Source organism: Rhipicephalus sanguineus, chromosome 8 (genome assembly GCF_013339695.2).
Source record: "Rhipicephalus sanguineus isolate Rsan-2018 chromosome 8, BIME_Rsan_1.4, whole genome shotgun sequence".
Taxonomy (NCBI): domain Eukaryota; kingdom Metazoa; phylum Arthropoda; class Arachnida; order Ixodida; family Ixodidae; genus Rhipicephalus; species Rhipicephalus sanguineus.
The window spans coordinates 39,526,986-39,553,733 of NC_051183.1; the positions used below are offsets into that span (position 1 = coordinate 39,526,986).

General features: G+C 44.8%; 1 protein-coding gene across 1 annotated transcript; it reads left to right on the plus strand.

Annotated features, from left to right (window-relative positions):
• Window positions 1–1,328: 1,328 nt before the first annotated feature.
• LOC119401754 (uncharacterized) lies at window positions 1,329–19,301 on the plus strand (the record flags this gene model as incomplete). Its single annotated transcript, XM_049418197.1, has 7 exons — window positions 1,329–1,367; window positions 7,140–7,221; window positions 7,831–7,980; window positions 13,013–13,276; window positions 14,902–15,027; window positions 16,408–16,731; window positions 19,129–19,301. Coding segments are annotated over 7 exons (1,101 nt in total), but the record flags the coding sequence as incomplete, so codon positions are not given.
• Between the last annotated feature and the right edge of the window lie 7,447 nt (window positions 19,302–26,748).

Below are 26,748 nucleotides of genomic sequence, written 5' to 3' on the forward strand. Positions count from 1 at the left end.
TCGTTTTTTTTTACTAGCAACGAGTTAGCGTGGTATGTCTTCAGCGCCCTGAAGACACTGAAGCGGCATGCTAATCTAGGGCACGTGGTCGAAAGAAACAACAACAGAACTCAACCTAAACAGATGCTCAGGGCAAGGTGGAGGCTTGAGAGGGTGAGAAGTCCTTTGAGCGAGGAATTTCCTTGGTGCCAAAGTTAAGGCAAGGGGACTTAATGTTCTTGTCGAAATGTCGGTTCCAGCGCCGTTCATTGTTCAACATCTAGACTTCTTATAACAACAACAAAATGAAATTAATCCAACAAACAATAAGGCCAGGGAAAGCATAGGGAGCGTTAACAGTTTTTTTTTATCTTTAGCGTAGCAACTGTGAAATAAATTGAAATGGATTGAAATGGGCGAACAATCACCTTTTACACTGGTGGGATCCGCACCCACAACATTCTAAGTAATAATATCTGGGGTTTGACGTCCCAAAACCAAGATATGATTATGAGAGACGCCGTAGTGGAGGGCTCCGGAAATTTCGACCACCTGGGGTTCTTTAACGTGCACCTAAATCTAAGTACACGGGCCTCAGACATTTTCGCCTCCATCGAAAATGCAGCCGCCGCGGCCGGGATTTGATCCCGCGACCTCCGGGTCAGCAGTCGAGCGCCATAACCACTAGACCACCGTGGCGGGGCATTCTAAGTACAATTAAATGAATGTATATGGCACAGAATAAACATGAGAGTTGGAGAAGCTTAGAAGATAAGAATAACAGAGAGCTGAGCTAGTTGGTACGTATTCATTCTAAAAAGAGACAGGGCGTGCAAACACGGACACAAGAAAGAGATCAGGACACCACAAACGCCGACTAACAACTGAAGAGACGCACAACGGCTGAAAAGAAAGAAGGCACGAAAACTTATCTGCGCATGCCCATGCAACCGGCGAACCTATCAATCCGGCACGCGTGGCGGTCTACGTGGAAGATAACTGTTAAGGCATTTGATTTCATCTTTATGCAAGTTAATCGACGGTTGGCTCACGCATGCGCTACCACTATTCTCGATATGCCATGCTTCAATCATCAGGCGCGTTTCTTCATTTCTATGCCGGTACAACACTGCGCATTCATCGAATTTTGGCGTGCACTTACAATCTCGACAATGTAATGATAGATTAGAAGGTGAGCCTCCTGTTAGCGATCTCTTATGTTCCAACAATCTCTGGTTAATGCATCGGCCCGTCTGTCCTACGTAGAAGCGGCCGCAGCTGAAAGGGACCTTATACACCACACTCGTACGGCAATCAGTGAATTTGTTGGTGTGTTTTACGAAACAATTATCGGTCCGCTTCTTGTCTTTTACTCGCTCATTCTTCCTCTGCACAGCAGCACAAATCTTACCTAGCTTATTGGCAGCCGTGAAAACAACATTAACGCCGTATCTACTTCCTACTTTTTTTAGCCTGTGAGATATGCAATGAATGTACGGAATACCTACGACACGTTTCTTCCTATCGCTTTTTGCAACCATGCTCGAACTTAACACAATAGACTTCTTTAAACGCTCAGCGACCGTGGCCACTGCATCACGAGGATACCCTACATCTAAAAGACGCGTAACCTGTGCGCTAAAGCTATCACTCATTTTGTGCTCACACGACTTGGTGAGGGCTGACTTAAGGCAAGACATGGCGATGCCGTTTTTTACAACCTTCGAGTGCTTCGACGAAAAATTTAACAGCGGTTTGGAAGATCTAGGAGAATACTGCCAGCACACGTGGTTCTTCTGGAACGTTAAGGAAATGTCTAGAAATTGTATTCCATTATTCTGAGGCACCTCTTTAGTAAAGCTCAGCCCTCCTCCATTTAATTCAAATTTTTCGCTCACGGAAGTTACCACCTTTTCAAAGTCCTCATCACTACAAAAAATCAAGTAGTCGTCCACATAACGAAAAACCTTAATAACCGAATTACCTAAGACGCCTTCCAAAAGATTGTCAATCTTGCTAAGGTATAAATCACTAAGAACCTAAGCAACCTTAGAACCAATACATATCCCTGCAGGGGCGTAGCCAGAAATTTTTTTCGGGGGGGGTTCAACCATACATTACGTATGTTCGTGCGTGCGTTTGTATGTGTGCGTGTATATATACCCAAGCAAAACTGAAAAATTTCGGGGGGGGGGGGGTTTGAACCCCCCCCAACCCCCCCCCTTGGCTACGCCCCTGTATCCCTGATTTCTGCACATAAACGCCTTCCATCCAACCTACCAGCGTCGACTTTAAATACATGGAAAGGATTTCTAGAAATGCCCCGGTAGAAACACCACATTTATCGGTGAAAACCGTCTGGTGGCCTTGTTCGTTAATACATTCATTAACACATTTTAACAAGTCCTTATGCGGCAAAGAATAATATAGGTCTTCAATATCCATACTAAAAGCTTTACAACAGCCGGGGTTCTCCTCTGAGAGGAACTGAACTAGCGCCTGAGAATTACGCATACGAAAAGGGTCTGAAAAACTCAAAGAGGTTAAGCAGTTCTGCAAATAACTAGATACAGCGACTTGCCAGGTGCCTTGCTCTGAAACGATTGCTCGAAACGGAATCTCGTTCTTATGTGTTTTCGCTGAAAAAAAACAATTCTAAAGTAAGTGATTTAGCCTTCTTGACATTACACGCTATTCTCTCAAGATTATGTCTTAACAAAAGGTCGACAGCACGTTGCCTAACTACCGATGGCTTAAGTTTTACCGTCCTAAAATTCTTTTCTATGGCTGTTAATGCTTTTTCTGAGAACAAACTGTCCGGCATAATTACAAAATACCCTTCCTTATCTGAAATTACTGGCCTGAGTTTCTTCTCGACACAGTAATTAACCAAAGGCCGGATAGGATCAGAACACTTGAGATGCATATTAGAACCCTTGATGCTAGCAACGCAGTCTGAAATGCAGTGGGAACGCTCTTCTTCAGAAACAAGTCTAGTGATTGTACGCGGCAAACTTAAAACGTCTATTGGTTTCAGGTTCGGCTTAAAACAGTATTTAGGACCTAAGGCTAGGGTTTTGCAGTGACTATCATCTAAGGCAGCTCCTCCAAGGACTAGCAAGTTATTTTGCGGTGAAACAGTAGAAATAATCTTCCTCTTACATGAAGATAACACTGGTGATCTGGTTGGTCGTTGATCGTGATTCATTTAAGCGTCGTGATCGCACAGTCATCGTTAGGCCATCATCGCCTTTGAGTACTTTTCATGTGAGTGTCGTCACTGTGTGTATGAGACGAAAGGTTGATTCCGAATAAACTATAGATAGTTGAATAGGCTTACGTGCAGAAGCGGCGCGATATTTTTTTTTTTTTTTTTGCTGGGGGGCACCCACGACAGACGAGTTCCTCCATGATCACCACTTCTTGCGCAAAATTTTCTAAGACGACGGACGAAACAGACTCGTCCGTCGTCTTAGAAAATTTTGCGCAAGAAGTGGTGATCATGGAGTACCAACTAGCTCGAACCCACACCTTGTTAAAAAGAGTTCCTCCAGGGGTACAGGGAGGCTGAGAACTTACGCACTGTGTTTTGAATGTTTTCTCGGTGGGGGGGGGGGGGGGCGAAGAGGGGGCAGGCGGAAATATTATGCCCCCCCCCCCCTCACCCCCCTGTAGGCCAGGGGCGTAGGCAAAATTTTTTTTCGGGGGGTGGGGCACCTCCTTGATCTGTAGTGGGGGCCGGGCAGGCAGATGTGGTCGAGTGTCATTTTCTGTTCTGTATGCTATGACAAAAAAAAAATTGGGGGATGGGGGCACGGACCCGGTTTGACCCCCCCCCCCCCCCCCCCCCCACTTGGCTACGCCACTGCTGGTGGCGCCGCCTCTGCTTACGTTACAGTGGTTGGTCGCTCTTTGTTCTTGTCAGCGTTATTGTCATACAGTCATCGTTAAGTCTTTGTTGCCGCAAAACATTTTTCATGTCAGCGTCGTCCCTGCATTGGTGATGAAGCCGAATAAACATGATAGTTGAAGCGGCTTAAGTGACGTAACAGCATCAGTGTACTTGTTGGTTCTTGTTCTTTTAAGCATCATGATCACATAGTCACCGTTGTACCGTCGTTGTCGTTATATAGTTTTTGTGTGAGTGTCTCCACTGCGTGCCAGTTCTCCAAGTAGACGGCATGTCTATAACACCATGTTCTTATATCGGTTTCGTATTTGGTATCACGCATAATCATCTGGAATTATCGAAAAAGGCTGGTTACAAAGAATGTGCATGTTTTCTTATGAGGTTCGTGTTTTCGTTTATTTTTGCCCAAGTCTTCGTCATAATTTTTTCTTAAATCTATCTCTCCTTCATCTATCTTCTATCTACCTTCTGTCTTCATCTATCATCTATCCTTTCATCTGTCTCTCCTCCTTTCTTCCTTTCCTCTTCCCTCCTCCCGAAGAGTAGGCAGGCGTTGTGCCCCTCTAGGTGGAAATTGTCAGCCCGCTCTCTCCCTCTTTCCTCTGTGTCCTTGTGTATGCAAATCAAATAATGATAATAATAATAATAATAATAATAATAATAATAATAATAATAATAATAATAATAATAATAATAATAATAATAATAAGAAGAAGAAGAAGAAGAAGAAGAAGAAGAAGAATCAACGTACACTGCCATCTCACCTGCAACAAACTCCGCCTTCCAATACAGATGTATTGCGTAGAATTTTTCCTTTCAAATTTTATTCGCCACAATAGCTGTTATAGGAGCTCCCTACGGGGTCTGATTTCACGTTTAAATCAGGGAACAAGGCAAAAAGAATCTCTCCGAAGTACGCTGAACTTCGTGGTCCTAGTTTCTGAAAAAATTTTGCTTCTTCTGTTGTTTAGGACAAGAACAAAATGTTTTACCAAAGTTTCATGGCGCACCTTGCCGCAAGTTTGTTGCCTCTGCTATTCATTCTGCCCCTTTCCTTCTTCTTTCTCTCTCTTTTCATACCTTTCTGTTATCAATGTTTATACATTTACACTAAAAGCTTTCCCAAAGCTAACAAGCTGGGTAATGTGGTGGGCCAGCCTGACAAAATAAAAAAATACATGCAGGTATGTTTAAAACTACATGTAAACAGAGCGAAAACAACAAAGAACTCAAACGGAAAATCACACGAGAGCACCGACAATTCAGCAGAACACAAAACAGCACCAGGCGACTTTTCGTATCTCTCTGAATGCTATCAATGTTTACGTTTACAAAAAAAATATTTCCAGAGTCAACAGGCGGGCTAATGAGGTAGGCCTGCCTGATAAAAAATAACGAGAGAACACGCATGTATGTTTAAACTGCTTGCAAACAGACCGAAAACAAAAACAAAGAACTCAAACTGAAAATCACAGGAAAACACAACACACTTCAGCAAAACAAAGAGCAGCACCAGGCGACTTTTCATATCTCTTTGGATGTTTACCTTTGCACCAAAATTTTCCCAAAGCGAACAGGCCGGGTAACGAGATGGGCCTGCATGAGGGAAAAAAGCAACAAGCAGGTATGGTTAAAGCTGCACCTAAATAGAGCGAAAACAACAGCAGCGAACTCAAACTTAAGTCACACGAAAGCACAAACACTTCAGCAAAACAAAACAAAAGAAAAAAGCACCATGCAGGCGACGCTCGGAAAGGAAGGAAATGGGAGGACGTGCAGGATCGTTGACCGTGAAAATCTTCTTGCCCTCGCGCGGCGGCGGCGGCGAGAGAAAAAGAAGCAAAAAAGTAAGCGCAAAAGCAAAGCGACGTTTCGGCTGTGTGACCTGCTCTCCTGCGGTTGGCTTCCGGGAGGAGGTAGTGCCGGAGAACGAAGCTGCGGCCTTAAAACGACCACCTTGACTCGCCGGCCGCTTCAGTCCTGGTCTGCAGCGCCCAGACTGGATTCAGTCCAACCAACACGCAAGGTGAGCGCTTATTTCACGGAGCTTGCTTTGCTTTTGCACGCGATGACGTGACATGTATGGCTCCAGGGCTGTCGTGGACCTGCGGCGTCCGGTTGGAAAGGCACGAGGAATTATTAATTGCGTCCTTTGCACTTAATCGCCGGTGCACTAGGGACCATTGCGGGTCTAATAAGACGTCGATATATCAGCGCCTGGTAGAAGCCGGTGTTAGAAATTAGCGTAAGAGCAATTATTCCCACACCCTGAAATTGTCCTAAGCGGTATATTATACAACCAGCTGCGACTTCGTTGGTCACCGAAAGTCGAGAAATTAATTGGGCACAGAGTGCGAATTCGCGTTTCTATAAACGTATAGTGGCGGCTCTTGTATGTCCGGATAGTGTTTGGGTATTCCTAGTCTAGCTTTATTAGATTAGGGCACGTATTCACACAAAAGTCTTGCGCAAAAATTTTCTTAAGATGGCATTTGAGCGAATCACGATGCTGGACATATCATTAGCAAAGCTGGTTGACCAATCGGTAAACGCACTCACGAAAGAGAAACTTTTTGAATTCGGCCCCTGGTGCCCTTGCACGACTGACTCCTTCCATGGGCGAATTCGCCAAGCGTTACATTCATCGATAAGACGTATCGATATCTAGAGCGTCATCTTTTACCAATACGATTAATCCCGTATTTTTCTTGCAGTAGCTTCGTAATACTTACTGAAGGAATAAATAAGAACAGGCCGCATCACAACGTTATCGCAGTACAAGTTATCTTATTTCCTGTAATTTCAAGAAACTAAAGATACATGGACTGTATCGATGAGAAGTTTCCGTAAATATCCATTTATATGAACCACATCAAATTCTGACAACATTAAAACGTCAATCAGATACTAGTTCTTTCTTCAGCGACACTAGAACTATTGTATTAAAGGTTTTGCTCTCAACTACAGAAGCATTCATATTCGATGTCCGCCTTCCAATTATTAGGGCGCCGGCGCACCTCAGTAGAGTACCTCATGAACATTTCAGTAAACTTGTGGATCACCTCAAGAATTATGTGCCTGTGTATAGTCCCGAATAACTCTATCTACTGTTGCAGCCGGAGCCTGTGGTCACAGTGTGTAGGTGCTAAACGTTCAGAATTGCATGTTGTACCACAGTACGTATAGTGTACCGCAGTTCGTGATAATGTGAAACGGTCCGTGTGTATAAACAGTGACGTGCTGTTTGCAGATGCCGAGAATTCTTTGGGCACTCCTTGTGGGCATTGCCCTGCTGGGCCTCGCGAATGCACAGACGTCGAGGCCGCAATTGAGTAAGTATGCGGTCACGCATTGAATATTAGCTGGCACTTCAGGACATCACCAATTCATTGTTACTGTGCCTAGCAAACATGATCTTTCAGCACTTATTGTACCGTATAGCTTAAACGGCACTCTTCTTGAGAAACAAATATGCCAAGAAGAAATTGAAAAAAAAAATCAATGTCGGCCAGCAAATTCCGCGCGGGCCCAGCACTTTCTTTGTGAAACGATGAAGACTGAACAAGTTTTGAGCATGCACTGTTCAGCGTGAAACTCACATAATGATTTCTGTTCATAACGGCTACTTGTCATGAATCCAGCCACTCTCGCAAAAAACGTCTCTCTACTATTGGTTGAAATTTGTTGTTACGAACTAATAAACGTAAGAAAGTCTACGCAAAATGGAAGCCCAGTTCTGCCTAGTATGTAGCAGTTCCTATTAAATGTCAGGCTCAAGTTTCTCCATCGTCAACGTCAGAACTTCCCTATGAAAGGGAAGCAGAGCAAAGACGATGGCATGCAAATCACAGGTTGAGATGGTGTCGACTACAGTGTGGCATTCCTGTGACGTTCGTGACAGAACTACAATGTCAGATGTGTGCCGTTATTTTATACTGCAGGTGGATATTTCACGTTCCTTCGGTACCGAAACCAAGCCTGCGAAGGAAAATACGGCCAGAACGGAACATGCGTCACCGAGCAGGAGTGTGGCGCCAAACAGGGCACGGACATAGGACGATGCGCTGAAGGCTATGGAGTCTGCTGCAGAGGTGAGTGCCGTGTATAATAGTAGCGAGATATGCCGTAAGCGCTCGCCTTAAGGCCGCAAGTCCGAACTGTCCTGTTGCTTACTTTTTTTTTCTAAACCAGACACTTCTTTTTGATTGATATTCACATGTATAAGATAGCTGGATATGTACTTTCATTAGCGTTGCTACGGTACCGAGGTTGCCGTGGCTGAACATCATAGGAGTTGGAAAGCTAGATGAAATCTAGTTCGCTTTGAGCAGCCGTTAATCCATAAGGGTGGCGGCTTGGACTTGTTGGACATTCATGACTGTATACTACCAGCGCGAAGATACCAGGAAAGATAGAGGACGACACACTACGCTATCTTACAACATAGTTTTATTGCTGCAGCTGTTTTATGTATTTGTATACATAAGGGTGCATAGTACACATGTCTAAGGTAAGTACTATCGCCACAGAAATAGCAAAGATTCGTAAAAAAGCTCATCACAGTCCGTTCAAAATGTTGATTTCACTAGGAGTGAGAGCAACGGAGGGAGAGCTAACGCACTCACGCAGTGTGTCGTCCTCTTTCTTGTCCTGGTGTCTACCGTCGCTATTGCATAACATCCGGTGTGTATCAATGCGAAGCCCTACGCAACAATGTTGTTCATAAAGCCTTTGCATGTTGTTTTGTGATGTTACACCACAGAAATTATTCAAAAGAAATCTGATTAGGCTTATATACGATGAACAATATTGAAGATGATAAAAATAAACTAGGACCATGGAGACGACAGAACAACTTTTCTTTGCCTAGAATATCGCAATTTGCGTGCAAACTGCTAAATACGAATAACGTCCCTGCCTTTCTCTTATCTATATCATTCTCTCTAAGCGCATGTGCAGTATACCTTTATTTCAATTTATAAAGCTTTATTCCTGCCAGAGCCAAAGTGCTCACGTTTTTTTCGCGAACGCTACGTGATAGCTGGTTAATATAACGCCGATTTAGATATATCAACAAAGCAACGAAAGAACAAAAAAAAGATTTGCTATTTGTGCATGCGTGCGATCTAAATGACGAGAAAAAAAAACAAGGCCATGTCGCTGCCACAGTAATATCCCTTATGCACCTACTAAATTTTCAGTCACATGCAGTGGGCATCTGGCACCAAATTTCGTGCACGACCCAACTTCACGGATGTTTATTATCCGAAGCATCTCTCACTAATAAAAAAATTGGCCGCGTATCTGCGTGCTTCGCTGCAAATGTCGTCTAAAGACGATAGAAGAGGCGCTGCGTGAGATATGGACGCCATCTGGCAATTCGTCGGGAAACTTGAGTGCTGTGTTGCGGGCTGGTAGTCCCGGCGCTGCGGCAGGCGAAGACCGGCGGTGACCAACGCGACCGGTGGGGACGCCGGCCAGCCCGAACACGCTGTTTGGCGCGATGCGCCGAAGGTTTCACATGCGAGCGACCGAGCGGCGGGGCCCGCAGCGATCGAGCGGCAGCAGGACGCTCGGACGCGGCTTCGTTTCACATGCACCGCTCTTGCGCGGCGCGCGCCTCTGCGATGCGCAGTGATGGTTGTGGGAAGCGCCCGTTATCCGCGGGTTTCCTTTCTCCGGGCTCGCTTGCTTTGGTGCGCTTGGGTTGCAAGTTTCACGAGCCTTCTACTTCGGTGATCGAATTTCACGCGCCTAAACCTTGAATGATGAAAATGTGCAGTGTATGGCTTCAGAACGGCGCAACAAGGAAGACGAAAATACGAAAGATCACACGAACACAAGCGCCGAGTTCGTGTGATCTGTTCGTGTGATCTTTCGTATTTTCGTCTTCCTTGTTGCGCCGTTCTGAAGCCATGCATCTGTACCAACTCGCCCAATTGTGCAGTGTATCAGAGTGCAATTAAACAACTTCAGTAGTCACGTTTATTTCTGTTCCAGCTTTCTTTTTTTACCACGCAAGTCATGTTGCACGCCCATACACTTGGCCATGGAAAAGCGAAAGAAAGAATTTGTTTTGGGGGTTTTAAGCTTTCACAGGGCTTTCGGTGGCTTTTGCTCTCGAATGCCGCAAGGCGCTGGTGCGCCGTATGGGCCGGCAACCGGATGCAAGCGGCCCAGTCGACGACATTGTGGGTTTGTGAAGGAGCTCGTCTCTTTTTTTTTTTTTTTGCCTATGGGCATTCTGCAGTAAAGAGGCGGCGGCATTTGTCGTCTTCGGGGTACGTGACCACTAAAAAAAAAAAAGGGAAAAGAAAACAGTAAACTGTTCGAACGTGCTGCACCAGAGTAGTAAAAAAAAAAACTGAAACGTCTACTGCGAACAAGTGCGGAGTGTCGTAGGTTCCCCCTGTCCGGACCTATGTTGGTGTCACGATTCGATAAAAATACAAAAGAACAAAATGACACGTGCAAACGATTTGTCTGCTTTGATGGAAGCGCAGTAAAGAACAACAAAAGGAAAAGAACGGCGTTTTCTACACTGCCAGCTCGTTGCAGCGAATGTCGTCTGCTAGGAAACCGAGTCGGAGCGAGTTCCTCCCGGCGCGCGCGGCTGCTCTCGTCTCCATCCCTACGGTCACGTGCTCCCCGCGTCACTGCTCCCCCATTGGTTGACCTTGGGCAGCCGCTCTGCCGCTCGCGAATTTTTCCAACTCTGGCGATCTCGATCGCGCGTCCACTGGTCGCTCGAAAAAACCTGTTTTTGGGCTTCCGCGACGGCAGCCGCTCCGCTCTTGGAGCAAAATCGCTGCATGTGAAACAGGCTGAAGAAACGTCCGCACTCAACGAGTACTCTCCACAAACTCTCTTACTTACACGTCGCCTGGGTAAAACAGGAATGCCAGAGCGGCGCCCCCTGTCATTCGTACAATGCAATACTGAACCGAAACCGAAACACAACATGAGCTTGTGCAGAGGGCACGGAGGAAGACAAGTTTCAGCGCAGTCGCATTTTCAGCGCACCTTAAGAAACTAGGGTTGTAACATTGTAGGGCGAGTAGCGCCAGAAGGACCGTCACGACGAAAACCTGCCTCCTCAGTCGTATTCGCCTGGAACGTTGGTGTGGCTTCGCGTTCCGTCCTCTGCTCCTGGCCTTTCCACAAAGCTACTGCCTAAGTACGAAGGCCCCTACCGCGTCCTACGTCAAGCATCCCCAGTTAACTATATGATTGAGCCTGTTCAATCATCTACGGACCGCCGTCATCGCGGCCGCGAGACTTTTCACGTCGATCGACTGAAGCCGCATTATGACCCACCAGTTGTACCTGTTCCTTAGGTCGCCAGGATGGCTCCTTTTCCGCGGGGGAGTGATTTGTAACATGGTAGGTCGCAGACAAGAACGCCTGCGAAAGAAGAAGACGAAGACGGTTGTTGTTGGCTCTCGCGCTTGCTCGGCTTGGACCGCTGATCGCTTCAGCTGTGGCAATCTTTTAATAAACGCGTTACTGTCTCAACGTTAAACGCCTACCATCAAGGTCTTTAAAATTGCGTATCTATGTATTTTCTATTAAAGGAACACACCACCTAATACTTACCTAATGATGTTACGCCTCAGATATGCGTAATATTTACTTTTTGATCGACAACGTTCATAAGTATGAACAGCCGTACCAGTTCAAGATGGGTGGGCGGTAAGCAAGTGGTTCAACTTTGGCCGGTTGGCTGAATCGGGTGACGTGCCGACAAACAGAAAGACAGAAAGACAGACCAAAATTTCTGCGTTTAAGTCCCCCAAGAAAGACTATCGTCTTTAAAAACCAGCATCTTCAGCGTCTATTCCAGTGTATCATTTACGAACTTCACGCACGAGACATTTTCCTAGCTTTATTGCTGTTGTTCACAATTATGAACCAGTGTTTAAGGGAAAGATGTGTCTGGATTAGAGAGTTGGATATTTCACGAAACGAATTAATGGTCCCTCATGCGAAGCTCTGGTAAATGCAATTTAGAAAAGCTGAAGAATTCTCGCAGCGACATTGGGTAGCGGTACACATTTGTCAAGAACATAGGCGTGCGCAGGGTGCCTGATCAGGGGGAGGGGGGCGAAGGCTCATTGCAGCGCCCCCCTCCCTACTAAGTGAATGTATGGAGCAGACTTTGCGCCCCCCCCCCTCTTATGTGACTAGGCGGGGGCGCCCCCCTGCCCACCCCTCCCCGTGCGTACGCCTATGGTAAAAAATGACAGCAAGCAATCATTAAACAGGTTGGACACACACTCTTGAGTCACGGTTAGTCATTAACACCAGGCACGAAACAATGATAGCACCTATAGCCTCTGCATTGATCCCACTGAATGGGTCACATTGATGGGCAGTTGCATGTACTCAAGCTGGATGCAAACTGAAAAGGGAAGTTTGTCCAAGCCATATAAATGACAAAAGGCTGAAAGTCACAAGACCTCGGATGGCCATGAAAAACTAGATGTCAAGAGCCACGATATCAATATAGTGTCGTCCAAAACAGCCACGGCTGAAATAATGGAAGAGCTTTATAAGGTCCCCTGATCGCTTACTCGCATCACCCGCTGTGATATTATGGTGTACTATTCCACCGGTACAACATTCTGACTAAAAGGCACTTTGAAGGCATCTCATTACCTGGAAGGCGTTGGCTCACTGGTTAAATTATCAATAATCTTTCTAATGAATGTCGTGGTAAATCACTTTCTGTAAAGACTACCACTTGCTTGCCAGCGTCATCTAATTTGACCAGATGGGCTGCCTGTTCACTGTTGTCACACAGCAACTTTCAGACGTTAGGCTATTTCGAGAGCACCTATAATTACATTCAAAATATAATGTTCCTTGCACACACGATTGCGAAATGGAGTCCAGTAACGCCTAAATGATCTCCAGGGCGAAAACGAGCTACCTGCTAACACGTGAGCGCTTAAGTCTACCCATCGCTATTAATGCCTGCTTAAACATGAGTTTGGAATTCCTCCTCATATTGTTCATGTTATAACCCATGAAACGGCTGCATACACAGATCCCTAATGGCGTGCTTGAGCGAAGTAGCGCTGACTCACGGTTCTCGGTCCTGGCCTCACCTTTTGTCCACAGTGAGTTTCACGTGCAACATGGTGAGCAGTGTGAATGAGACCGAGTTCGTGAACCCGAGCTACCCTAGCGGCGAGGTCGGCACGGGTACCTGCGAGGTGACGATCACCAAGACGCCCGACATCTGCCAACTACGCCTGGACTTCCTTGAGTTCAGCTTGGCGCCTCCCGATGAGCAGGGTCTGTGCAACGTGGACTCCTTCATGGTCCGCAGCACCGTGGGCGAGAATCTACCGCAGCTCTGCGGTGAAAACAACGGACAACACCGTAAGTTGAACCGACAGTTCTCAAACTCTTGTAGATGCGATAGCACGCTTTCACGCTAAAATAACGATTTGATTATTCGGGCTAGCTATATGGGCGACAAGATGCAGGAAGACCAAAGAATAAAACCAATTATCGTCGTTTTTCTGGTTTAATTCAAAAGCTCAACGTCTATTATACAAGGGGCCATCAATGCTCTACAACCAAACTACGTTGACCGCATACAATAAAGTTGAAACGCTGGTCTCTTGATCCAAAATGGCTTTAACGGTTGACATTCACAAAACATAAAATTATATACAAAATCATTCTTCCGTAATCTAAGTGTGACCTCAAACTTTATAACGTCTGCAAAGTCTGTAAACGTTTGGGATAATATATTGGAGGAAGGTAGAAATTCAAAATCGTGAACGCGTACATCGTTACTTACGAAACGTCCTTGGCAGTCAAACGCCCAGGAAGTATTGCAATGGTCCTAAGCATAATAGATGTAGCCATAACAAAGACAAACTTTATTCGTACAACGTACCGTAACGTTAAAATTCTATATGATTAGTATAATAGGCATCCGACAAACTGAAACAAACGTCTTTTAAAGAAAGATTTTGCCGTGAGAAAAAAGCTTCGCGTATGCCTCCAATGCCTATGCTTAAGTAGAAGTGACGCAGTGAATTGCTAACAGGTTGTGCTGAATCGCGGACGTCCCACCAGAAAAAGACTCTGGCTTTCGTATTATAATGTTAAAAAATAGTAACCGGTTCGCATCACCTATTCTCGCCGATCAAATGGTGCAGCCATCACATGTCAGAAGCATTTACTATTCGTGTTAACTATTCCCATGACTCCTGATAAATAATGCCGACTTTCATATAGCTCTGGTGGCTCAAACGACGCACCAATCTGCGTAATGAGCATATCAAACAGCGCTATTTTTCAAGAATCACGTGCGAAATGGGAGGCCTTATTTCTTTCTCTGTTGTCTTTAAAGACTATACGTATGAGATACCGTGGGCAGCATTTAGACGAGTGAGCTGTGCTTCCTTAGTGTCATTGCAAATGGAACATTGATTCTCAAACATGAATGACGCTTATGCAAAGACTTAGAAGAGGACTAATTGTGTTTGCGCCATATATGCAGTGGGATGTGGGATGCCCCACTCCCTGGTGACTACCACAGTCGCTTGTTGCTGTAAAGCAATATATAGTCGTAAGTGTGCGGGCACGTAGCAACGATGTAACAATCGAAGCAGTAAAATTGAACAAGCGTCTTCTGTCAATCACATTTTACAATTAAGCCGCAGTTCTGGAACCACAGTCGTGTGCTCCTTCGCCGTTTGGGGAACTTGAATTTGCTGAAACCTCCAGCACAGCATTTTCGTTATAGAATATTTTATCTCTGGAAATACCAAATGCTATACGTCCAAGGGCAATGCCTGTGTTGCTCGTAGAAACACACAATCAATTTCTCTTCCCCAGAAATATTGCTCTTTCTTCAAAACCATGGTTTTGTTTCACGAGTATCGTGGCTTTTGCCAGAATTATAGCTGATGAACTCGCATTGTTCAGAAGTCACGTACCGATAATCGGTACAGCGAACCACGCATAACCAATGTCTATTTTTCTCGCAGTGTACGTTGACATGGGTCGACAGTCTGGCAACCCAGTCGTGCTCAGCGTTATCAGCCGAGGAGGCAAGCGCCCGAGGCGGTGGAGAATCAAGATCAGCATGATTCAATGTGGAAGCCTTGATATCGGTATGTTCCCTAAACCAACGCTGCAGAAATGGTTTCTTTTTACCATGGCGACCTACGACCGCTCATGAACTCAGATGAACAATATGAAACTCTTAGTGCTGTTTTGTAGCGTAGGTAGAATTTTCAAACCCGTCGCAATGAGAAGCTTATGGTTTCTCTGTATACAAGCCAGAAAACTTCAAGACGTGTTGTGCCGCCTTGTATGCCGGTACAGCAAATCGATCCTTCTTTCTTTCCTTTGCCTGGACAATGCACCAAGTGGAGAGAGAGAGAGAGGGAAATGTAATGCGGAAGGGCAGGGATGTTAACCGGAAAATAAATATCTGGTTTGCTACCCTACACTGACGAACTTGTAAGGGGAGACAGAAAAGTAAGAAAAATATGACTGAGGGAGGGGAGCGGTAAGTAGAAACACAGACAAACACATACAGGAGTGTCATAATCGTTCAGCGAGGATGGTTTGGCCATTCTCATAAAAACAGCAAACCAATCTTGGGAATTTCTGCAGTTTGTGTCACGGATCATGCTGCACGGCCTGCCATTCGCCACTGCACGTAGCTTTGCAGCGGTATCATGTGTAATAAATTCGGAGGCTTTGTTTGTTTTGGGATACAAACGCACAGAACAGACAAGCTACTCTAATCAAAAGTGATTGACCCTGGAAGAAAATGGAGGTGGGCATACGTACAGGCCGACTGCTGCAACATGCTAGTACCGGAGTCCCGGTTGGTTTCCTCTAGAGTTTGCTATAGGTTAAAAGAATGTTTTACCCATATTTTTTCTATCGCTTTTTTAAACAGACACTAGTTTACGCTACGAATGTCAAGTAACTTAGCGACACTACAAGGAGCACTAAAGGCAAGCAACAGTCCTATTTGACTGCGAGGTGGCATCACCGTACCAAGTGCAAACTAAGCGAATGATAGATCTTGCATATTTAAACAATGTTTCTAATAAGAGCTAGATTTGTTATATAAAGCCTGGAGCTCAGCAATCCATATTTTAAAGACGTATATAATTGCTAAATGTATACAATCTGGAACAAATCTAACCCTTAACGTATGGAGCTGTTGAATTTCGGGCATTATAGTTGGGAAACAGTACGCCGTAAGCCCTTAGTAAAGGATTAAATGATGTGGAGCAAGAGCGGCCTGAAGAGACAGTCTTCTCAGAGAGGCCACGTTTAGTGCAAAAGGAAGTGTCTTGCATTAATCTTAGCCTTCCCTAAGAGACCGGATCCAGTCATACCTGATGAAATATGCAATGATAAAGATACGGCAATGTGGAGCGATTGCGGGCCATATCTGTCAGGCTAACTCCGGCTATAGTAACATCACCATGACCACCTAATTAGGATATGTGTCGTTCTCCCCCTTGCAGTGCCTCCGGGATGCCTTCAGTACTTCCGCAGCCCAAGCGCCATCGTGAGAAGTTTCAACTACGGTCCACCGGTGGACAGCAAGGTCCGATACCTGAGCGGACTTCGTTACTCCATATGTCTTCGCGTGGAAGAGAACTTCTGCTCCATCAAGTGGGAGACGGAGACCAACTCTTCGTTCTCGTGGGGACAGCCAACGTATGAGGACAATGTGGTGTCGTGCCGCGACGACTTCATCACCGTCGACCAAGGGTCGACGTACGGCATGGGCCCCGGAGAGGACCGGTTCTGCGGCACAAGACTCCACGAGAAGAACGTACTCATATGTGAGTGTTTACTCAGTTAATCATCAATCAATTAATCAATGAATGAATGAATCAATCAACCAATCAATCAATTGCTTGTCGCTGCTTAGTAGAAACAAAACATTGTTCTTTCGTGCATAAGGCCTCAGGAGACCGGAAACCGATTGACAATCGAAATAATATTTCTGAAATATTTCGCTCTACTTACGTACAATTTGCAAAGCTCATTAGCTGAACTTTCACAATCGCTACGTTTGTGCCGGACGCCACTTTCAAAAACATGCATCCACAGCACACTGTAAACCCAAATCAGCTTTTTCGTCACAATTATTTTTTAAGATGCTCCAACATGAGATATCGCGTCAATCCTCAAATCTGCCCGTGTGGCATTATTCGGTGTACTTGCTCAAGAGGACAAAGTGGTAGGAATTCTACCGATTGCGGGTGAGCTATTGCAGGTCAGACAACAAGGTTTCTGTTATGTACGCGAGTTAAGTGAAAGTAAAAAAAAACAAGGAAAGCCTGGCCTGTAGTGATCGTCTTACCAAGCAACCTTGAAACTGCCTAGGGTACACTCGGCTGATTAGGTAGCAACGGTACAGGACGTACCAACAACATTTCTGGACACAACCTCTTTTCCTGGCAAGTCACGGTGCTGGAGAAAACTAGTCAATTAAATTCAGTAGAACATAAAACTCGATCATTTTCATACCAATGTACATTCAATGACAGAGTCAAGTTTTACCACTTGTTCACTGATGTGACTGTAGGTCATTTAGAACTCAGTTTAGTTTAGTAGTTTAGTTTAGCAGTTTAGTACTGTAGGTTGTTTAGTAACGTATTGTTGGTGACAACACAAGAACACCGAGGCAAATTCACCAATGCCCTTGTCAAGCAGTATTTGTATCAATGTGTCAGCCAATTACGTTTGCTTCTTCCTGCAACATCACAGTGGTCAAAAATATTTCATACCGACATACAGTAAACTCTCACTTGTACGAACGTCGGTTTAACGAATATTTCAGAATAACGAACTTTTAGAAAATCCCCGGCGATTTTCTTATGCACTCTATGCAAAAATCTTTCAGTTAAACGAATTTCAGAATAGTGAATTTTTCAGTTGAACGAACTTGATCCGCGGACCCAGGCTCATTTTTTAAATCAATTCAACGAAGTTTTGTGCACTGCAGCACTGGCATAGCCGATGCGAGCCGCCACTAAATCGCCCATCCATCGGCGGCAGGTTCAAATCCTGTAACTCTAGTCGAGGCGGTAGAGTATGTTAGAAAGTTGCGAGACTTCGTGTCTCAGCAACAAGCTATGCCAGAGGCAGTGCACAGAAACGTAGACTCTCTGGAAAGCTTTGTCTCTTCTTGCGCTTTAAAGGCCAACTCCGGCGATTTTTCGAGGTCGATGGATCTCAGTGAAAATCGCTGGGTACGTTCCTTTGCACGTTTCCGTCATTTATGTCAAATTACAGGCTTGAGACATGCGCAGATTGTTTGCAAATGATTTTTAGAGATCGTCTGCAAACTCCCTCCTGGCTTCCCACAATTATTGGCAACATTGCGTCTGTGACGTCAGTGTTGGCAAGGCGGCGGAAGTGACGCAGCCGAGGGCACCGCTAACTTCGGCGCTTAGGCCGCTACAGCGAGCGTCTGCTGTGCACAAGGCGACAGACAGCGTTGGTTTGGCCGGCGCTTCGCTGGTCGTCCCGGCTGCCACAGTTTTCGCACTCCGCGCCGGTGTGACCGGCATGCCTTGCACGACTTCCGGTTCGTTCGTAACAACGTCTACGTCATACGTAGACAGTACACTCGGTTGGGTTTCGGTTTCGGTGTTGCGCTTTTTTTGCTTATTTAAAATTATTCTCCAATTTGCCGAGTATTTCTGCTATCGGGCCCGTAACAGTAACCTCTCAGGAACATAAAAGCACCATTACTTTGACATGGCCAAAAAATCGCCGGAGTTGGCCTTTAAGGGCACCAGTCCAAATGAAAATTGCAGATTTATTTTCAAAATAAATTGCATTTCACACTTTTGACTCTAATGTCTGTTGTGCCCAATGCTGTTCCATATTCTAGTGAATATTCAGTTTAGTGAACTTTCAGTTAAGTGAACTATTTCCTTGGGTCCCTTGGAGTTCACTCAATTGAGAGTTCACTGTATCTCCTAAAACCGTACACTGGACGTTGGATGTATAGTGGGGCAGGTGCAACGCAGCTTTTCTCAAAGAGCTGTTAATTGCCTCCTTAGGTTATCACCAAATACAGGAAATATGGTCCAACTGTGCAATCCATATCAATTCAGCTCACGTGTTGTCAGATTAAATAACTCCACTTATTCTCACATGTGCCACATTAGGAGACTCAACCCTAACTCGTACTAGCTGATTCTGACACAGCACTTTGCTTCCAGCGCACAGCAAACCATTCATGCTGAAGGTCAAGTCAAACATGGATGCCACGGCCAACTCGCAAGAAAATCAACACGGCTTTTCGCTACGGTACACCCAGCTACCGTGCGTCGATTGACACGGAGAACCCTGGTCCGCAAAATCATCCCGTGTGAGTTGCGTTCTTGTATTTTCGTACTCTTTGACAAACTGCCGTAGTTATCGGTCGACGAACTCATTGAAGATACGAATCGCCACGTTAATCATCCTTCGTAGACAACCATTATCTACATGCACTGCATACGTATGCCGTGCGCCTGTCGTCCGCATTGTCCGACCGGACGGCGTCAGCAACTGCTACAAGGACATTCATAGACATTCATGAAGAGCACTGAACTGGACACTAGACTTTAAGGAAACCAATGTGTTACGTGGCTATTGCACGTGCGCATCGCTTCTTCCTGTTCCCATCATCTTCATCATTCATTGTTTTTCTCTCATTCCTTTTTTCCCATGTGCAAAGTAGCAGGCCAGAGAGCACGAGCACAGGCCAACCTGTCTGCCTTCTTCAAATAAATGCTCTTTCTCTCTCTGTCGATTATAACGATTTCCGTTTTAGTGCTCTCAGGCTCTGGCAAAAACCCTATCGGAACAGGTGATTGTGGCTGTGTAATTTCATTAAGTGTAAAAAAACATGCTAGAATAGTTTTCGTGCTTAGATCTGGGAGTACTCAAGAAATCCTTATGTCCTCGCACTCATCCTTGACGCCCTATGTACTCCGCTACAGCCTCGCCCATACAGGAAGTAGCTCTTGGATCAAGGAGTAAACTTGAAGTGGTCTAAGCCGAATCACACGCTTCGCCAGTTTCACGATAGTCATTCACTTCTTGCAAGGTGTTTCGTGTAGAGCTACGATCCCCTAGCACACCTCGCAAAAATTAGGCGTGGCATATTGTCATCGTGCAGAAAGTATATCTGTTGCAAGATTTAAATTCATAAAGAAACGTACAAGCTACCAGAGAAGCCGTAGCTGGAGGCCCATGAATAATCCACAACTTGTGGCATTATAAGGCACACCTTATTCCAAATACACAAAGATTTTTACACCAGTCAGCGCCGCCCCCCCCCCCCCACCCCCACCATCAAAATTGGATAAGGCCGTCTCCGACGGCAGTCCAACTCACGACCACGCAATCATACATGCACTTTCATTGACACTGAGCCATCCCGGTGGGTTGTAGGGAGAATGAAAAAAAAAAAGCTACTATAAGCACAGCTGAATTTCTGCACTTAGGTCTTTAGAGTTACCTCACGAATTATCCCTAGAATGCGCACGGCTTTCAAAAAGTTATGCGTCAATAACTTGCCATTATGTTTGAAGCAGGTGTAAATTAACACGTAATAAAACGAACAGTTTTAAGTGTTGTACATCGTATCACACCTCACATTCGCACGCCCACGTACCCGAGCAACCAGACGCTTGCACATGTCAAGAATGGCATCTTTATATCCAAACTAGACTGTCTCAAGTTTTCTTTGTTTCCCGCTAACATGTTCGATTATCTTGCTCGGGTTTCATTCGGCCACGACAGAGTGCACACTCAGGAATAGACATTGAAGTGCGTGTGTGTGTATCAGTATGTGATTGCCTCGACGTTCCCTAATGATTTTCATTTTTGAACAGGTGGGCCAGGAAAGCCAGATAGAAGAGGCCACAACGTGACGACGAAGACTATCGTACCACCGAATCGCCTTTCAGCCATCCAGCTTCAAGCCATAGTTTATTTATTTCTCACCGCAAGAACGCGAATAAAATGATTCGTCAGATCAAACAAACAATCTCGTGCACATTTTTCTTCTTCTGGTGCAATAGTACTAACCTGTGAGAACTTCCTCATCAGCTGCTTGCAATAGGTTTTTGCACGAAAGACGTACTTAATTTAGCCGTCTTCACGAATTGCAGTAGTCAAGAAAACTACTGCAATACACAGGCGAAAATGTTTTGTTCCATCATACTCATGGCTTCATCACGTGGTTCGTCATAAACGCTGACAGCAGCATCAAACGTGAGTTCTATTTTGTAACTACGATACCGGCAACAATTTGTCACATTCGGGAACTAGTCAAGCCACGCCATCTTCTGCCCCGCCAGAACATTGTCTCAAGCTTCTAGCCAGACCTGCAGGGGACTGTAGTTTTCTTTGCACGCTCACAGGAAATGAACATAGATTCATGGACATTCTAGACGTGAATGCATACAACAAAGATTCTGACATTGAAATGATCGGCACATAGCAGCGCAGTAGAATCTGCTACTGGTGACATCATCATATTGGACGTGGTGTAAACATGTTCAGACAACTTAACTTCAAACAAACAACGCACAAGTCCGAACCTCCAAGCCTCCACGCAATATGTGACACTGTCGAACATCTGTTGCACACGGCAATCATTCGAATCATTTGTCGTCAACATCACAATAGTTAGTACGTCAAAAATAAAAATAGTGAATGAGATTACCTCTTAAATTATAAACTCACGAAATGCCACAAGACATCAAGAATACAATAGAGTTATTCCTTAGGCTTCGCAGTATTGGCAGTGGCGATCAAAAGTTACTGGCCCTCTTGAAGCGGCCAAAGCAGCAAAATTTGAGCAAATGGCTTATCTTCGTGTACTTTGTTCTCTCTGAACGATTACTCCGGCAGCATATTACAGCAAAGTACTAGCTGGTATAACGACTTTGACCTATCAGGGGAAGTTTGGGAATTGGGACCTCCTGACGCATAGCGTCAAAGCAACGCTCTAAGATCAAGAACAAGCGTGGCATACGGTGCCGGGGACATAGAGAATGACTCAAAACACATAGTATATAATTCTGTTGGACCTTTAGAGGTACTGGTACATCTTTATATTCCGTGCCTATCTCAAAGTCCCTTGCAGGGCACCGCTATTGCCGATGCTCCATTCAGCTATTCGAGCATTTGTTGTCATCTTTAACATAGCTAGAACAGTAGAGAGAACTCCATCTCGAGTACGAGTTCTTCTTCGAGCCATTTAGCCATTGGGAAACGGCTTGTTGACGGCAGCCATTGTAAGTACGCAGCCATTTCATATTTTGCTGTCTCTGTCATCTCAGTGACATACGGTTATAGCTGTATGCTTTACTTTTCAATATTTCCAAACGATATCTTTTAGACCGAGATTCTGAAAAATTTTGTGAGAGCTGATAATCATCACAGCATCCTGTTTTCGGCTGTTTCTTCGATTTTACTTTCCGTTGATACGAATGCTGCCTCTTCCACATCTCTTTTTCTATCTGTGATTTTCATTGATTGCCAGCTTTTTTCTTCCGATGGCCGTGTAGCAATTTCGGCCAATTACTTCTTTTAACTCTTAGAGGGCAGGCAGCGTATGAAAATAGGTTATGTCATAAGAACTATGCCCTTCCAACATTTCCCCTTAGCTTAATATTTAAAGACATGAGCTAGTGACGTCCAATTATTTGTATTGACATTACTCTGTGAAAAGGGATGTCCGCCGCCACAACAAAGCTATCGCCCAGCAAACTGTGACCTTATCTTTTTCTCATATCCATCATTTTCGCATAGCTTGCTCTATATGCGGCAAAACTTACGAGTCGTTTGTTGCATTTAATAAAGAGGACGAAGAAATGGAAAACTAGAACATCTAAGGCGATAAAAACCATGTATCGTGCAAGGAATTAAACAAATTTGTGGACTCTGTTGCAAATATTTTCGTGGTCTCTTGCGTAATCCGCTTTCGTGAGTAGTTCCTTCAAAACATTTTCATAATAAATACTTGCGTCTCTTGAGCTCATTCGAAGAATAATGTAAGCTAAATTAAGAGTCTTATATCCTAGGTAACCTGGCACTGAGAAACAGTGAGTGGCTGAATTTTCGATGGCATTATAGAAAAATATTTCCCACGGGGCTAATAGCGACGTTCGCGCTTTCATATTTTTGAAGACATGAATGGCCAAGTCTCATTTAAGCATTCCTGAGTCACTGACCTGCAGTGAAACTCATTATAAAAATCCCCGGCCAAGCACAAAAAGGGAGGAATACGTCAGTAAGTCATAGCGGAAAAGCTCAACTTTTTAAGCACTTTCTGGCATATGCTGGAAACAGAAGTTCTCACGTTTTGATTTTTGAATGACAGCAGCCCCCCCCCCCCCCCCCCCAAAAAAAAAAATGCCATTTTCACTGCTGAAAGAAACTGCCGGACTGACCTTAATATAAGTTCATTCATTCATTCATTCACTGTTGTCAGCTGACATCATATGAAAGGGATACCGAAATGCACCGTAGTCTTCTTCCGTGTGAATCACTAATGAATTTTAATAATTGCAGTCGATGTCAAAATGCTACATGAGCCTCGTTGAAACCTTTCAATCTGAAAAACAAGATCAACACGAAACTTCAGAGATGACAAGCCTCGGTGAAGTTATACCCTAAAGGAGCTGCGAACTATCGCCTTCCTTGAACGCCTGAACACATTCCCACACGAGAGAGAAAGCACCTACTTTTACATTGTTGCACAGGGGTGCAAAGTATAACGCCGCTGCCTTGGCAGTGCATTCCTAGGTGGGGGGGACGCATATTTATACTACTGTCCAGAAAGCAACATGGCGGCACCCAAGCAGCCCATGTTGGAAAAGTGCTATATTTTCAAGACAATATTTTTGTCGGCTTCTTGTACCCATTCTGTAAAGAGATGCGATGGATATTTATGACTGAATCAAGTTGCCGTATCTACTAGCATGCTACCAGCTCTGCTTAACGCTGGCTAATGCTGGCTTAAGCTAGTGTTGGTTAACTGATGGCAAACGGTGGCTATTCTTGGCTATCTTCTGTCGTAACAGCAACATTGTCATCGTTCAATCTCAACGCAATCCAGGCCCGTAGCCAGGGGGGAGTGCCTTAGACACCCCCCCCCCCCCCAAAAAAGGAATTTGGTGAAGTAGGTGTTTTTACCCAAAATAAATAATAAAAATAGGTGTTTTTCTCAAACAGTCAAGGTTTTCAGTGAGTGGCTCCTCTCCCGCCACCCCCCCCCCCCCCCCCGAAAAAATTTCCTGGCTACGGGCCCGACGCAATTATTGAGTTTTCAACGAGAATTTCGGAAGCAAGTGTCCTTACGCTTTCTATTTGATGTCCTAAGCCCATGAATTTGCCGTATGACCGGCTTTCTTCCATCATTTGAATCTATACTCTGTTTTCACCATCTACTCGCTGACCTGGAAAATATTCAGCATCCTGTTCCAGCTTGAATGGCATCACGACGCCTGTTCACTGCGTTTCATTTATCCGCAAGTCTTCGAAGACATATTCGTGTCAGGAAGCGCACCGAAGCATGCCAGCTTTCATGAATGGGAGTCACAAATTGTCCAGAAAGGTCGCAATGGCTGGAATCTGCCATTTTGTGAAAAGTGTAAGTGAAGATGTTTTTTTCTTTTCATGAAAATGAAAAAAAAACCATCTCCGCTGATGTGTCCTGTATGTGTGTTTCTTCGCAGTGTCCAGTCCTTTTGTACTATGCGCAAAGAAAATTGATCATGTAAATGACACAATTAAATATGGGGGCAGCATCAAATATAGTAAGAAAATGAATTCCCTTCACGCTAATTTATATGAGTGGTCTATACGGCACTGCTCAATCAGCCTTTAAGAATAGTGTGTCCGTCTCCTCTTTACCTAAAGAAAATGAACACACATCATGGTATTGCCCGAAAAGCTCCCTCCAGGGCATGACGTCATGGATGGGTATAAAAATTTTATTTAAAAAGTTATCCGTGATATTAGTAATATGACTATAGCATATGTAAAAAGATGCATACTTTTACCACTCTTTCCGGCTTCTTGTTTTGCAACCCTACAAAAGCTGACAGTATATCCTATGAAGGAATGCATAGCCAATTTGTAAAGAAACACACACTTTTTCAGTAACGTGTAAGCTCTGATATTCTCTACCAACAAAAAAAAAGAAAGCTCGCTAAGTGTCCTACACTATTTCATTTCACGTTTATATGATGTTCCTTTCGTCCCTGGTTGCCCAAAGTCCGAGACAACAGTCAACGTATAAAAAACAAGACGATACAATCAAGTGGTTACAACAGAACGTACAGTCAGAAAGCCCATTACCAGGACGACTTTTCAAATGGTCGACATGCTATCGCAGCCGGTAGAAAGACCACGAATTCAGCTGAGAATTTCGCAATTCGAGTTTGACGCAGCGTGAGTTCTCCATGCAACTGTGACAGAGAATTTCGGAATGGCTGTTTCGCGTCCCAGATACCAAAGAACTTCCTTTAGAGGGCAATAGGTCAGCGATTTGAGCGCCGTCACAGGTCACCCCGGAACATCGCCGTAGTCAAACAATCGGAAAGCCTGGTCGCATTTACAGAACCGTGAAAGAAGCCATTCGACAGACTCATCTACTATGCTGCCAGGTCAAGTAGCCTGGTACCTGTGGACACAGCGTTCGTGGCGCTCCCTCCGCGGGCCCCTCTTTCTTTAATCTAAGCGTCGACAGCCTTTAGAGGTCATTCAAACTTCCGCAATGCTCGCATACAAAGCGTACAGACTAGTTTGAGCACACGCGGAGCGTCAGTGCCAGGAAACTGGTAGGGCCTGCAGCAGCCCCGACCAAATCGAACATAAAACAAAGTGTCTGTAAGGACCGTGGAAGCCTTGGATATTTAAACGAAACGCGAGTGCCTGTGCACTGCTGTCTCGCCCGCCAATGTAAAGGCAAGGACACAAAAAAACCTTGTCTTTCTCGTTTCGACCGGACCGACACGAGATTAAACAAAAAATATTAAAAAATACAGACACTCGTACTACGATGTCCCGAAACTTGGCGCACTGAGTAGACGAAGATTATAGGATGGCTAGCAACGTGGAGGAAGTGTGGAGGACATTTTAACGACCTATCTAGATAAGAGAATGCGGGCCACGAAACAAGAATTACGCAAACTGCTATTCGGTTCTTGTTTTCTTTTATTTTTAAAAGGACCATAAGTACTGGCATTCCGGAGGTATCAGAGGTCGATAGTAGAGTTTTCCTTTGCGAGCCTTCACGAAAACAAGGTGCCTCGTTCCGGAATGCGGACACGGATGCCTTAGATTCGATTGCCACGAAGGGAGAGCAATTCCTTTCCTTCTTATAAGGAAGATTTCGGCGGCGAGATATGATGCCTGTTGCTCATTTTCAGACGAGAAACGGTGACGGAATCGTAGCACTTGACACGTCTCCAAAGTTGTAGGAAACGTACCATAAAATATTTTGAACAAATACCCAAAACACGAGAATTCATGACACAGAAATGGCCACAGCTCAGTGTAACCGTATTGTCCTAAGAAGTGACCACATACGACAATTACCCACTGCAACTAACACGTATACTTGTTAGTGAAACAAATGACAGTGTGGGTACTGTGTGCATATCCCTACATTTGCATCGCCGGAAGGTAACGCACTTTCGTTTAAAACTCGCGCACAACAAAAGCTCACGGGAATTTTACGCTGCTGTTACCTCCTTGTCATGATATCATTGAGGAAATGCAGCCGAAAAAATGTTCTTTATAAATAGACAGCGATGATTGCAAAGCGAATTGCA